The sequence below is a fragment of the Xyrauchen texanus genome, chromosome 8 (genome assembly GCF_025860055.1).
Source record: "Xyrauchen texanus isolate HMW12.3.18 chromosome 8, RBS_HiC_50CHRs, whole genome shotgun sequence".
In the NCBI taxonomy this organism is placed as follows: Eukaryota; Metazoa; Chordata; class Actinopteri; order Cypriniformes; family Catostomidae; genus Xyrauchen; species Xyrauchen texanus.
The window spans coordinates 16,396,167-16,409,701 of NC_068283.1; the positions used below are offsets into that span (position 1 = coordinate 16,396,167).

At 37.0% G+C, this 13,535-nt stretch overlaps 1 protein-coding gene across 3 annotated transcripts in view; it reads left to right on the top strand.

Moving 5' to 3' along the window:
* Positions 1-1,909, top strand: part of LOC127647977 (axin-1) — a 39,126-nt gene extending 37,217 nt beyond the window's left edge. For all 3 annotated transcript variants that reach the window (XM_052132521.1, XM_052132520.1, XM_052132522.1), the window contains exon 10: positions 294-1,909. In XM_052132521.1, the coding sequence (XP_051988481.1) occupies positions 294-420 (127 nt within the window). In that variant the 3' untranslated portion in view covers positions 421-1,909. The remainder of the gene's footprint in view (positions 1-293) is intronic.
* The last annotated feature ends 11,626 nt before the right edge of the window (positions 1,910-13,535 follow it).

Genomic DNA, 13,535 nt, shown 5'->3' on the forward strand with positions numbered 1-13,535 from the left:
CAGTGCAACACAAGTTATTAAAAAATGTTTGGTCTGTTTTCCAGGACGAGAAAGACCGTTATATCTGCTAAAAGTGAAATTTAAGAGTACTCTTGCAAATAGATGGCCTCAAAGCAAGCACACATGGACTAAAAGCCACAAAACTTTAATTCAGATTTTATGGGGTCATTTAGTGTTGCAATTTAGATTATATGTCTCTGTATATCTGAACAGAATTTCTTGACTTTACAGCTTTGGTGAGATGAATCTTAAGTACCATTCACCATCAATATCTCTCCCTTACCACATCTTAGGTATTATTTCAAGAAAGTGAGCGATGAGTTTGACTGCGGTGTGGTGTTCGAGGAGGTACGTGAGGATGATGCAGTCCTGCCCATCTTCGAGGAGAAGATCATCGGAAAAGTTGAGAAGATTGACTGAGACTGTCGGGAGGGATAAAGGAAGGAGAGAAGGGAGGGGGGAAAGGAGGTGCACTGGGAGACGTGTGCTGCAGAGGAGCTGCAGGATGTGGAGTATAGGAAGGAGCGATGTGCAGGTGCTGACATTGGTACAGTGTATGTGGCTGTGCAGGAGAGAGAGATGCAGAAAAGAGAGGGCTGGGCAAGGTCGCTGCGGCAAGTACACTATTTACTCTGAGGCTTCTACCTCTGCACAACGGCTTTTAAAGTCAAACAGCTGCTCAGTGCTGAAGATCACTGAGTCCACTGAGAGCTCTTGGACTCACCGAAATAAAGCGTGAGGTGGCATTCTCTCACTTTTGGTATATTTCTAACTCGGAAATTGTAATGTAGCAATGTAAAGTTAGACTAGAAAAAAGTACTATGAATATGTTTACTAAAGCTGCATATTTTTATATGACGTATCAGAAGGAACATATCCTTTCTAATTTAACAACTCTTGTAATTTTATATGTACTGGTACCAGATGTGTACAGACTGTCTGTTTAAAAGCAAAAAGAGAAAGTTTTATATATATTTAAATATTTAAAAAAAGGCAAAAAAAGAGAAATCGGTTCACCCATAGCACAGCTGCAACATTGACCTGACTTAAAAAGGTGTTCATTTTCACAAGGCTCTGGTTGTGAGAAGCAGAAACCATAGTGACTCTTTATAGAGTGCTTTTAACTCATAAAAACATTTTATTGATCCGTCCACCTTGTAGAGGGGAGTCAGCCAGAGCTGCACTTTTCACAGCATTATGCATTGATGTCAAAGGAGATGTCGAATAGCTTTGAGCTGAGGTCCTATACAATGATGTCTTTACATTGTGTGTGGACGGATGATTGCTCTGTGGCTCTGAGATCGATACAATCCATTGTCTTGGGTCTCCTCGTTTAGCTGTAGTGCTGTCGCCGATGTCATGACATGCATAATAATCCCTCCCCTCTTCACACACTGCATGATAAAAGGGCCCGTGCAGGTGAACAGACGAAGGACAAGCACACAAACATCTTCAGACATTTGAGTTGCAGAACAATGGCTTTGTAGTTTATATCCAAAATCTACTAAGCCCCTTGAGAACAGGGAGGGAATTTATTTTCCAAAAATAGTTTTGCATTCCCTCACAAAAAGTATGCCTTCCCTTGCAATAATTTGTGTTCCTCTGTGATATGTTTTGCATACCCTCGCAATTATTTTTTATTCCTTTGCAATACCTTTTATCCCTCCCTTATATTTTTTAATTAACCATGGTTTTACTAGAATGACCATATGGTTTTATCGTAAAACCATAGTAGCCACAAATATGACTACAGATACCATATTTTAAAAGGGGTAGTTCACCCAAAAATGTAAACTCTCTCATCATTTATTCACCCTCATGCAATCCCAGATGTGTATGACTTTTCTTTTTCTGCAGAACAGATAAGATTTATTTTTACAATAATATTTCAGCTCTGGTGGTCCGTACAATGCAAATGAATGGTGACCAGATCTTTGAAGTTCCAAAAACCACATAAAGGCAGCATAAAAGTAATTAATATGACTCCAGTAGTTTAATCATTGTCTTCAGAAGTGATCCAGTCGATTTTGGGTTAGAACAGACCAAAATGTAACTCCTTTTTTTACTGTACATCTTGCCATTGCAATCTCTAGGCACAATCATGATTTTAAGCTTGAATACACTTACTAGTGCTTGATTCATGCACAGAGCACAAGATGATGCTATAGGAAGTGTAACTGAGCTTGAAATCATGATCACTAAGGAGACTGCTGATGTTAAGGCTTATTGTGAAAAAGGAGTTACATTTTGGTCTGCTCTCATCCAAAATCGACTGGATCACTTCTGAAGACAATGATTAAACTACTGGAGTCGTATTAATTACTTTTATGCTGCCTTTATGTGGTTTTTGGAACTTGAAAGATCTGGTCACCATTCACTTGCATTGTACGGACCACCAGAGCTGAAATATTATTGAAGACAGATTAAACCACCAGAGGCTTATAGACTCCTTTTTATGCTGGCTTTATGTGCTTTTTTTGAGCTTCAAAATTTTGGTGACCATACACTTGCATTGTAAGGACCTACAGAGCTAAGATATTCTTCTAAAAATCTTGTGTGTTCTGCAGAAGAAAAAGTCAGACTCATCTAGGATGGCATGAGGATGATTGAGTGAGAGAATGTTTTTTTGGGGGTGAACTGTCTTTTTAACCATGATAATTAAGGTAAAACTGCAGTAATACAGGAAGACAAAAACCGTAGTAATAAATATGATCATTCTACCAAAAAACATTACTGTAGTACATATTCACTATTGTAACACCATGGTTAATTTATGGTACATGTACAGTGTAGGGTTGCAGCAGTATACTGGTTTCACGGTATACCACGGTTTGAAAATTGACGGTTATCATACCATGTACATTTGCTTATCTATGGTATTGAGAAAAAAATGCAACCGGACGGAGAATCTCCGCGCAGTGGAGAAAATGTCTGAGAGAAGCGAGACCAGGGGGTCTGACGTGAGTGTGTGTGTGAGTTAAAGCAGTGTTTCTCAACTGGTCTATTCGGACTGGGTCGCAAACAGCAGGGAAAGAGCAATGCCATGGTTCTCCCATTGAAGATATTTCGGCGGCCACCCAAGTGATAGAATATTTAGGACTGCTGACGCAAATTTAATGATAATCTCGCAAACAGCTAAAGCAGACATAGGCAACATACGGCCTGCGGCTCATTTATCGTAAAAGCGTTTTTATTTTTCATTGGATATTTCAGTTAACTTGCATTGGGACCTAACGCGTCTCCACAAACGTTTAACATGCTCAGGGTTGCCAGATAAGAGACAACCCACCACCCTCAGATGGAGATTTATACTTGCGCAATTTGGAAATATTCCGCCTAATGTTATACTTATTTTGTGCAATCTGATAACCATGCACGTCTCGCTTTCCCCTTTGAACAAACGTAGCGATCTGTAGTACAATATTCTGCTCAAGGAAAAGTGTTATAGGGCTACTCTGTCCATTCTTGAGGCTGCTTGTGATGTTTTGTGCTACTAATTTTGCTGGTAAACCTTCTCAGTGATTAAATTAAATATAAAAGTAGATCTCGGCATCATTGACATGCGAGCAAAAGCAAGCCAGAGATGAATATGTAAATGTATTTTTTATTTGTGCAAAGTAAACTCGCCCACTTTGCGACAAACATTAATTTTTTTTTAATTATTATTACAACTGAATAATAATTTAACAGGGAAGTAGAGATGACAAAATACATTTATTATCTCCACATTTATTCAGTTTTTTAATGCCTGATAGAAAAGTATCTATCTTTTTAGGGCAATATAATACTTTAGGCAATTGCAGAATAGTCTCACTAGTCACAGAAAATTGAGTACACAAATATTTCTGGGCTTAAAAGATACAAAAACCAAATCAATGCAGAACATTGTATCTCAAAAGTAATACAATGTGGCCCCTATGCACTACTTACAGCCCGATGTGGCCCCTTTACCAAAATAGTTAAAAATATGAATAGTTACACACATCACCTTTAAAAATTTGTTTCAGGATTTTACATGAGTAAAAGAAACTGTTATATTTTGACAAAAAGTTATAGTTTCATATGAAATAATCTAAAAGGTAGAATCTAATAGACCTCATTTTATAACAGTGGCAGTTGTAGTTAAAGTTTCAAGATATGTTTCAGTTAGTATTTATTTTTCATAAATACATTAATTTATTATTATTTAAGACTAGCTCAGTGACCTAACCATGGTAATGAGTAGACTTTCCTTCTGTGTAATATGTGTATAAATATGTAATATTAGTTAACAAACGGGATAATAATGGGCTCATATAAGTAAAGATGCTCTTCAATTTTTAAAAGGGGGAGAGAAACTTCCTGTAGATTTTGTTGTTGACATCATCAACAAAAATAATGTCACATGATGCATGTCCTTGTACTGGAAAACCATGAACAAAACTATACAACATACAAGGAAATGCAACCCAGGATATATTAAATAGGGGTTATGTTTAATCTATGGCAGGTCGACACTTGATTTCCAATGTAAAATCTGTCCTGAAGCAAAACCAGTTGAGAAGCACTGAGTTAAAGATACAGACAGGAGCAGTCTGGCCTCACTGTCGTGCACTTACAGTATATGTTAACTGTTAATAATCATAGGACATTACTTTAAAAGCTCACACAGCTGATGTTATTTTTCATTTAGTAGTTAATTTAACATGCTATGCTAACATGCTTTAGTTATATAACATGTTATAGTTACATGCTATTTTTTTTAGCATGTTTATAATTCGATTTATTATGTATAATTCTGTTAGCTTTCTTATTTTTTCTATTTATTTTGTTTTCAAAAGGGAGACTTTTTTTTACACATACTTCAATAAAGTAAATGGTTTCAAGTTTCAATTATAATAAAGTGTTTGCTCAAAAATAAATAGATAAATAATATAACCCTTCTGTTTTCACCGATAATAGTAATTGTGTAATACCATACCGTGATATTTTCTGAGACTGTTATCATACTGTGAAAATCTCATACCGTTGCAACCCTAGTACAGTGGTTTATAAAACCATTAGTTGCTGTATTAAAACCATGGTAATGTTGTGATTACTATGGTTTTACTCCAAATAACAAACACCATACATGGCTGCTGAAGTAAAGCAAAATGGTTAACTTTGGTAAGGAAAGAATAAATGTAGTGTAAGGAAACCCAAAATAATTGTGAGAAAATGCATAACTTTGTGAGGGAACGCAAAAGTTATCGCGAGGGAATGCAAATTAAAGCAAGGACAAAACTTATTGTGAGGGATGGTAAAACAAAGTCATTCCCTGTCCTCTAAGAGGCTTCCTAAACATCTAACAAGGAATGGCAGAAATAGTTTTCTGTCGCTTTCCAGATGTTTACATATTTTTCACCCCTATGTTCGAGAGGTGGTCCACAGCGGTTTGGGGACATGGTTAAGAACATAGAATTGAGACAACTGAAGAGGGCTTCATGGAGTTCTGGTTGTAAGAATGCACATGCATGTGATCCTGGGGTCCTTTGTCAACCGAGTGCCATTGAACAATATAACGATCATGTTTACACTTACCTTAATGTATTACAGAGAAGAATCAAATAGAGAATTGTAGCCTTTTAGCTTAACATGGCTAAATTTGGTGCCTGGCAAGAATGAATTGTTTTTAAAAATATAGTTTTAGCCTAACGTGGTCTGCCTTGATGAGATCATGAAACACCAAAGAAAACAATATATTAAAGGAGTAGAGTAATATCTAATTGCATTGTTCGTTTTTAGCAACAAATATAAAGCTCCTGCATAGAGTTTTCAGGCTGTGTATTGTAACGAAAGCTGGTGCTGATCTTCAAAGTGTACTAACCGCTAGGCTGGGGCTGGCAAGACAGAGCCAGATGTGGTGCTGAAGAAATGTTAGAATGCTTATTGTTGAACTGGCATCCCATCTTCACAAGTGTTTATGTGAGTCTTTATTTTTAAATTCCCATCATAATTTAATATAAGCTACAAATTGCCATCAATGTTTGTAAATTTTTTTTGTTTTATTTTATTTTTCCCTATTAATTACAACATCAACTTGAACAATATGGGTACTTAATGTGGATTTTTTTTTTTTTTAATTATGGCATAATTGCCATAGTGCTTTTTTCAATGGGGATGTAAAAAGTGAACTACTGTGAGCCTGGATGTGAGCTGCTCTCACTGCATGATGGATTATCTGTACATAGACATCACAGAGTGCCTTTTCTGACCATGCTCATCTCTGATCCACTGTCAGCTCTTCTCAATCCTTGTGTCCAGTACCAGGGACTTGCATTATGTTTTATGTTTCTAAAGAATAATTTTTTGTTCGTTTGTTAGTTTCCTATGCGATGAGCATCACCACACTTAGTCTTTCTATGTAAATATGTACATTTTTATGCGTCTTCAACTACAACCAGCAACCCAGTTTGGATATTTAGTGCTCTGGTTCTGCTTAAGTGTGCCGAGTTGTACAGTTGTACAGTTGTCATTTTATGGTACTTTGGACAATAAAGACATGTAATGAAAGAAATGTGGATGTCTTGTTTTATGATGGATGCCTATTTAGCCTCAAAGCATTTTATGTATTTTAAATAATCTGTATTTTTAGGCTGTATCAAATTAAAAGTTTGTGAATCCTGCCTTATTTGACTAATCAGAAGATGGCGCTCTTGTTCCCCAGCAACAGTTTCATGAGCTTGGTCAAGATCACCTGAAGCCCATGTTTTTGAAACGACATATAACCATTGAAAAAATAATTAGGACATATAACAGAAACTATTCATTTAATTGTGAGTCCATCTTATCTGCCGTTACTTTTACCACAACAACTCTGTAATATGATGTGTGTAAATATATAAAATATGGATAGGTTCTTTGTGGCTGTCCTGTATGTCCAGACACTGTTGGGATTCTGAGCTATGAGTGCTTTCTCAGAATGCTTTTGTACATGGCATTTCTAAAAAAAAAAATTGTTTCCCTCAGAAAAACAGAAACCACAAAAACACATTCCTGGATGCACTCCCTTTTTCATTTGAAAAATGAAGGTACCGTTGAATTGACCGGTTGCCATTTCAATCCAAGAAGAAGAAAGGTGCATACTTAGACTTAAAAATGGTTTATCCTACTCCCTTACATATGTTTTAGTTTTGTTTCTTTGAGGGGCTGGGGGCGCTGTTAATTGTAATGTTTTCTTTGCTTTCATGCGAGAGTATCTTGAGGATGCTTGCTGATTAAGCTCACTCTCTCATATTGAACTGCTGTAATTAATTCTACAGCACAGTGTTGGACGCGGGTTTTGAAAACCAAGCTACTTAATTGAAAAGGAAAGGGTGTTTTGCTGCAGCTTGTAAAATAAGCCAGACTTTCATTTAATGGATTGCAAATCTCTGAGAAATACATGTGTATTGTTTGTTTTCTCAACTTTGGCATTGGTGGCCCCTGTGACCTCTGCAATCAAAGCTGGCGAGTAAATGTGTGATTTAAGGTCCTCACTCACTGATCTGATGCTGTGGTTCACACCTCTGATTAAAGACAGATCAAATCTCCTCCACACAGGCTTACCGGCCCTGTCTCGGTTTCATCAGTAATGATGATCCTGTGGCAGGTATAATGTGCTTTTGGGCAAGTTCTCTGGCTCCCTGTAGCTGTGTGTCAGAGTGATTTTGTCACACTTTACAAGTTATACTCCGTGTGTTCATTTTGTGTAAAACCTTGACCACCAAAAATGAGTTTTCCCACTTGAGCTAACAAAGCTGTCAAAGATGTGGAAATAGGGCTGGGGAAAAATATCTCAATATTTTTCAGCCATTTGATAATATTCATATACCTATTTGCTGTGAAATGGCCTAAAAGGGGGATTTTCTTTCAATCAGAGGAACCATCATTTCGACCAAACAACTGCAATAGCCAAGGAGATTCAAAAGATATAATGCAAATATATTGTTGATGAGAGAGGTCAGCAGAGAATGGCCAGACTGGTTCAAACTGACAACGTCTATGGTAACTCAGATAACCGCTCTGTATAATTGTGGTGAGAAGAATATCATCTCAGCATGCTTTTCAGAGATGTGTGTTGGTGCTGTTTTGGCGGCACAAGGGGGACCTACTCTATATTAGGCAGGGGGTATTAATGTTGTGGCTGATTGGTGTACATGCAATATATATAATATAATGAAATTCGACTTGTTTTGCACAGAGGGTGAGAGTTTTAAATCAGGACCTATTAAATGCGTCTTTTGCTGTCCATCAAGACGATTTAAACTTAAAGGTTGTGATTATGTTTCTGTGCTAAAGTGCTGCCACTAGACACAACGGTAAACTGCCAGCAGGTGGTGAAGCCACCGAAAATGTTCAAGCAGCCATCTTGGTATACCCAAACTCTATTGGCTTGTGGCACAAGATGACGCCTGTGAGCTTTTACCTAGCATGTGCTTGTTTACGTCCGGTTGTATGAGCGCTCATTGAAACTGAGTGAGAACACACGGAGTGATCGTGGATCGTGACTTTATTGTTGCTTTAAGAAATTTCCAAATGAGACTTGTGTGTTTACAAGTAAAGAGAGAAAGGAGAGTATAATAGCAACAGGAGATAACATTCATTTTACATTGTTGTGTGCCTCAACCAGCAGCGACAATCTTGACTAACGGTAGGAACTAAATAATGTTACAATTGTTACAAACACATTACAATAAGGTTCTGTACATCAACATTCTACAATACATTTCAAATCTCTTTTTTGTAAACACCTCATATAAATAAAATGTTTAGCTGTCTCAGGTCAGGCACCCAGCGAAACCGGAAGTGGTTAAGCTCACACTTTGTAAACCAGAAATCAATCATGGCGTCTTATGCAACTAGCCAATTAGAGCATCAATGACTGACAGGTGAACCCTCGTTTCACCGTCTCCGACCTGCAGATACGACAGTTGCATTTCCCCCTCTAGTGACAATAATTTTTTAGTTTTCATTTGCTCGTTATGGATAATAGTTACGAGGGAGAACATCCGCAACTGGTTGAATTTTGGCCACAGGAATATTGCCAGTTTATGGAGTGGCTGAATCTGGACCTTCTTGCCAATACACTCCAAGTGGCGCTGGCGGATGGTGGCTTGATAAGGCATGTCAGTGCTTACTGGCTGGAAATGACTTGTCTGCTTCTCGTGCCACAACACAACAAGGTTCAAAGTTGGATATTGATCCCCTTCCAACTCCCGCTGGGCTTCGTAGAAGGGTTGTAGAAAAAATACCAAAAAATCCAGAACATCTGGGTACACATCAACCATTCTATGGCCTTCTCTATGGCTCTCCAGCTTTTCCAGTAGTTCTGCTGTAACATGTTTCTCCCATTTGCGGAACGGTCTTGGATAACTGGCTTGCCAGACCGCTTTGTTTCACAAACCGGACTACTTTCTTGACATCCAGCAAAGTTGCACCAACCTCTGGGACTGTTACTGACAACTCAGTGATGTACAAGGCATGTCGGAGGACCGTGTTGTAGATGTGATCCTGACAGTCCAAGCGCCGGTAAGGTCGTAAGGCAGCAACAATATTCGAACCTTGGTCTGTTACCCACACCGCCTTAGTCATTACAGAGGGATCAAACTTCAGAAATGACACGAGCTGCTTCTGCAATTCCTTGCGGATATTTTCAGCTGTTTTAGGATCATCGTGAGGGAACATGGCAGTTGTGAGTACATTACTCTTCAACATGAAATCTGATGTTATATAGTGACATGTAATCGCCATGTAACTGACCTTGCGGTAATCATCAGTCCACATGTCTGTGGTCATCCCAACATTAACTGAACATATTACCTCTTATCTCAGCAACAATCACTTCTCTTTTTGTTGTTGCCTTTTCGTGGCATCTGCGAGAGACAGTCGTGGGGTCAGGCAGCAACTTTCACCAGACAAGCGACCATAGACTGCCCCCGCGTTAATTAGTTCCTGGGCTAACTTTATAAATCTGCCTCCAGCCACCATTTGAAATGGATGTATGTCTTCGCAGCAGAAATCCACACACTTCTCGGTGACTTGGGATTTGGCATTAGCTGGCACTGGCTTCAAGAAGAACTCGGACATTGATAACTGTCTCGTGGTAATAGAGCTAGCTGTAGTGCAGCCGTGCTCGACATGCCATTGTAGATGAGATGTTCCTTTTTTTTTGCTGTCACGAGCAAGAATAGTTTTGCAGATTCTGCACTGCACATGACCAATTGGCTCCTTGTTTGTTGTGGTAACTAAATCGAAATTCTTCCAAAATGAAGCTTTTCCAGAAGCATTAGATACTCCCCAAGCTCCAACTTCTCCTTGATGCTCTGCATGGTCAACTGTAAACTGTCACGTGTATGCTAATGCACATGCACATGTACATGCGTATAGGCTATGTATAATATTTATAATATTAATTATAATATTATAATATTTTATATTATTTATAATTATAGGCTATATATTACTTGTATTATTTTAGTGCACAATTATGGGCACAATGAAAGGAGAGAAGTTAAAAGGAGCCGGAGTCCGACCCGAGCCCTATCTATTAAAAAATCAATTGGCCCGAGCCAATCTGACTGGGATTTCTAAATCGCCTTAAATGCCAGGGATTTGCTTGTTTTTATATTGAAGTGCTCTATGTAGTTAGTTTAATGAATTGTCCCCAAATCGCACCCGTATCAGTTTAAACCAATTTTGCTTTACATGTCTCGTTCTCTCTCTGGGCGCCCGCTGCACGTGTGATTAGAGGGAGAGCGCGCACTCTTATTCAGGTGACCTTGAGCAAAAGGCACTTTTTGATAAGAACAAAAAACAAGTCTGAAAATGTCTGTTTGTATCTTACCTCAGTTTCAGTGAACTTGTTTACGTTCAGCTGATCTGTTCGCTGATGAAGTTTGTTAGAGGTGAATACTGTTTGACATACAGATACGTAACTCGCTCGGGCTTTCAAGAAACAGCAAAAATTCCCGAGTTTGAATAAATAAATAATTACATGTTTAGGACGTTTGCGTTACAGGGATGTACATGCAGATTTCAGATATAAAATCGGTGATTGAAAGACTAATGTTTACTCACTGAAATTAGAGGATTTCCTATGAAGTTAACTGGTATTTTTGGGCATAGCAATATTGCGGCGCAGTGGCCTTACTGTTATGATGTCATGAGCAATCAAGTTCTATATATCAGTGGCGGTTGCACTTCTCTTTCTCTGTGTCTGATTTAGAGCAGGCTGTAGATCTAACATCCCTTAGATAAAATTAACTTAACTATGTTGTACTTCCAGTCAAATTTGCACTGCAAAAAATATATTACAGCTGTAACTAATCAATTCTGGCAAGTGACCATGGTATAAACGGGATAATCCATGGCTAGGTGTGCGTTAAATGATTTTAAATGCACTCCGCTTTGCGTTGAGTGGTTCTTTGCCTCCACGTCGTACATTTAAAATCGTTTAATGCACACCTAGCCGTGGATTATCCCTTACATAGCTTAATATACTGTTACTTAATAAATAATATAGACATGTTTTATGTTTTCCACACGGTTTTTCACTAAATTGTTTTCATTGGTTGGTAACACTTTTCCAGAAAGTTTCCATTTGTTAACATTAGTTAATGCATTAGTCATGAACAAACTATTACCAATATATTTGTACAGCATTTGTTAATCATTGTTAATGTTAGTTCATAAAAAATGTAATTTTCATTTTTAGTTCAACTTCATGCTAGTTTATAGTGCATTAACTAATGTTAACAAATACATCTTTTGATTTAAAAAATGTATTAATATACAGTATATTGAAAATAACATTGAGATAAATAAATGCTGTAAAAGTATTAATCACTGTTGGTTCATGTTAACAAATGGAACCTTATTGTAAAGTGTTACCTTTGCATTTATATGCAACAGTATTACAATATATGTAATAATCACCAATACTGACCAACATACAGACCTGTTTTGTTTTTATTACAATAAATGTTACTTTATTGTAAATTGATGTTAAATGCCTAATGGGGACATTTGTGCACATTTCTGAGTGATTTTTTATTTATTTTTGTTTAATCTATCAAAGGTTCCATTTGTTTACATGAGCTAACAATGAACAATACTTTGACAGCATTCATTTATCGTAGTTCTAGAGAAAGCCGTTTCTTTTTTGCCATTTTTGACCTAATATTGACCTTAAGACATGTCAGTCTATTGCATAATGTGGCAACTCAAAACAAAGACAATGTTAAGCATCATTTATCAAACCAAATAGCTTTCAACTGTGTTTGATATAATGGCAAGTGATTTTCTAGAACCAAATTACCAATGAGCCATTTACCAATTGAGCTTGATTATTCAAAGATAAGGTGTTTGAGTGACGGCTGCTGGAAATGGGGCCTGTCTAGATTTGATCAAAAATGACTTTTTTCAAATAGTGATGGTGCTGTTTGGTACATCAGTAATGTCCTGACTAGACTTTGTGATCCGTTGAATGCCACTTTGGTGAATTAAAGTACCAAGTTCCTTCCTAAACAGCTAAATCTGTACATTATTCTAAACTTTTGGCTGCCAGTGTATATTGATACATTTTTCAAATCAAAAGTTGTCCTGTACATATTAACGTTAAAGCACTACAAACTAACAATGAACAGTTGTATTTTTATTAACTAAAATTAACAAAGTTTAGTAAATGCTGTAAAAAAGATTAAATGTTTGCCCATGATACGTAATGCATATTATTTTATAACTAATGTTTATAAAAGGAACCTTATTGTAAAGTGTTACCAATTAAACTTACCAAATCTAACACAATGTTTGCAACTTAATTTTAAATCAGAGATAGTCACGATGTTGCAAAATGTAATACTGCCAGCAAAATCTTGTATATATCATGAATATTTGATATACCCTATACAGAATTATAGACCCTTCACAAATAAAAAAGGGGCATATATTGGTCACATATTGGCTAGAAAATCCTTGTCTAGTGCAAAGAAATATATTTGTAACTTTATTCTTATTATATGTAATTTTTATGGCAGACATTACAGCCATAGAAAACACTTTGCCAGCCTTTTTAATAATGTACATTATGAGACCATATAAATTATTAAAGTAGCAGAACAAAATTAATATCTGTGTTCATATAAAATTCAAAAATCTGTTATGAGTATAATCATGACAAATAAAGCCGGCTCTCAAAGTACAACATTTAAGCTGGATTGGGCTAACATCAGTGGATTCTGCTGTCTCCATGGTTACCCCAGCTCTGAAATGCACCTAGGCTTCATACAGCTCCAATAATGACATCACAAAAGTGAATAATAAGGACAGTGCCCTTTAAAAATTAACATTGATACTTGTAGTTACATTTTACAGTGAGAACAATAAAATTACACTGCATGAATGATGCCATATCAAATGTGTAAAAGATAGCACCAATATTAGCATGCTTGGACAGTTTCATTTTAGTATGTTCCATTGGGAAACGACAGGTAATTTATTTATACTGGAACACTGGCATATATTTTATCCTTGTGATG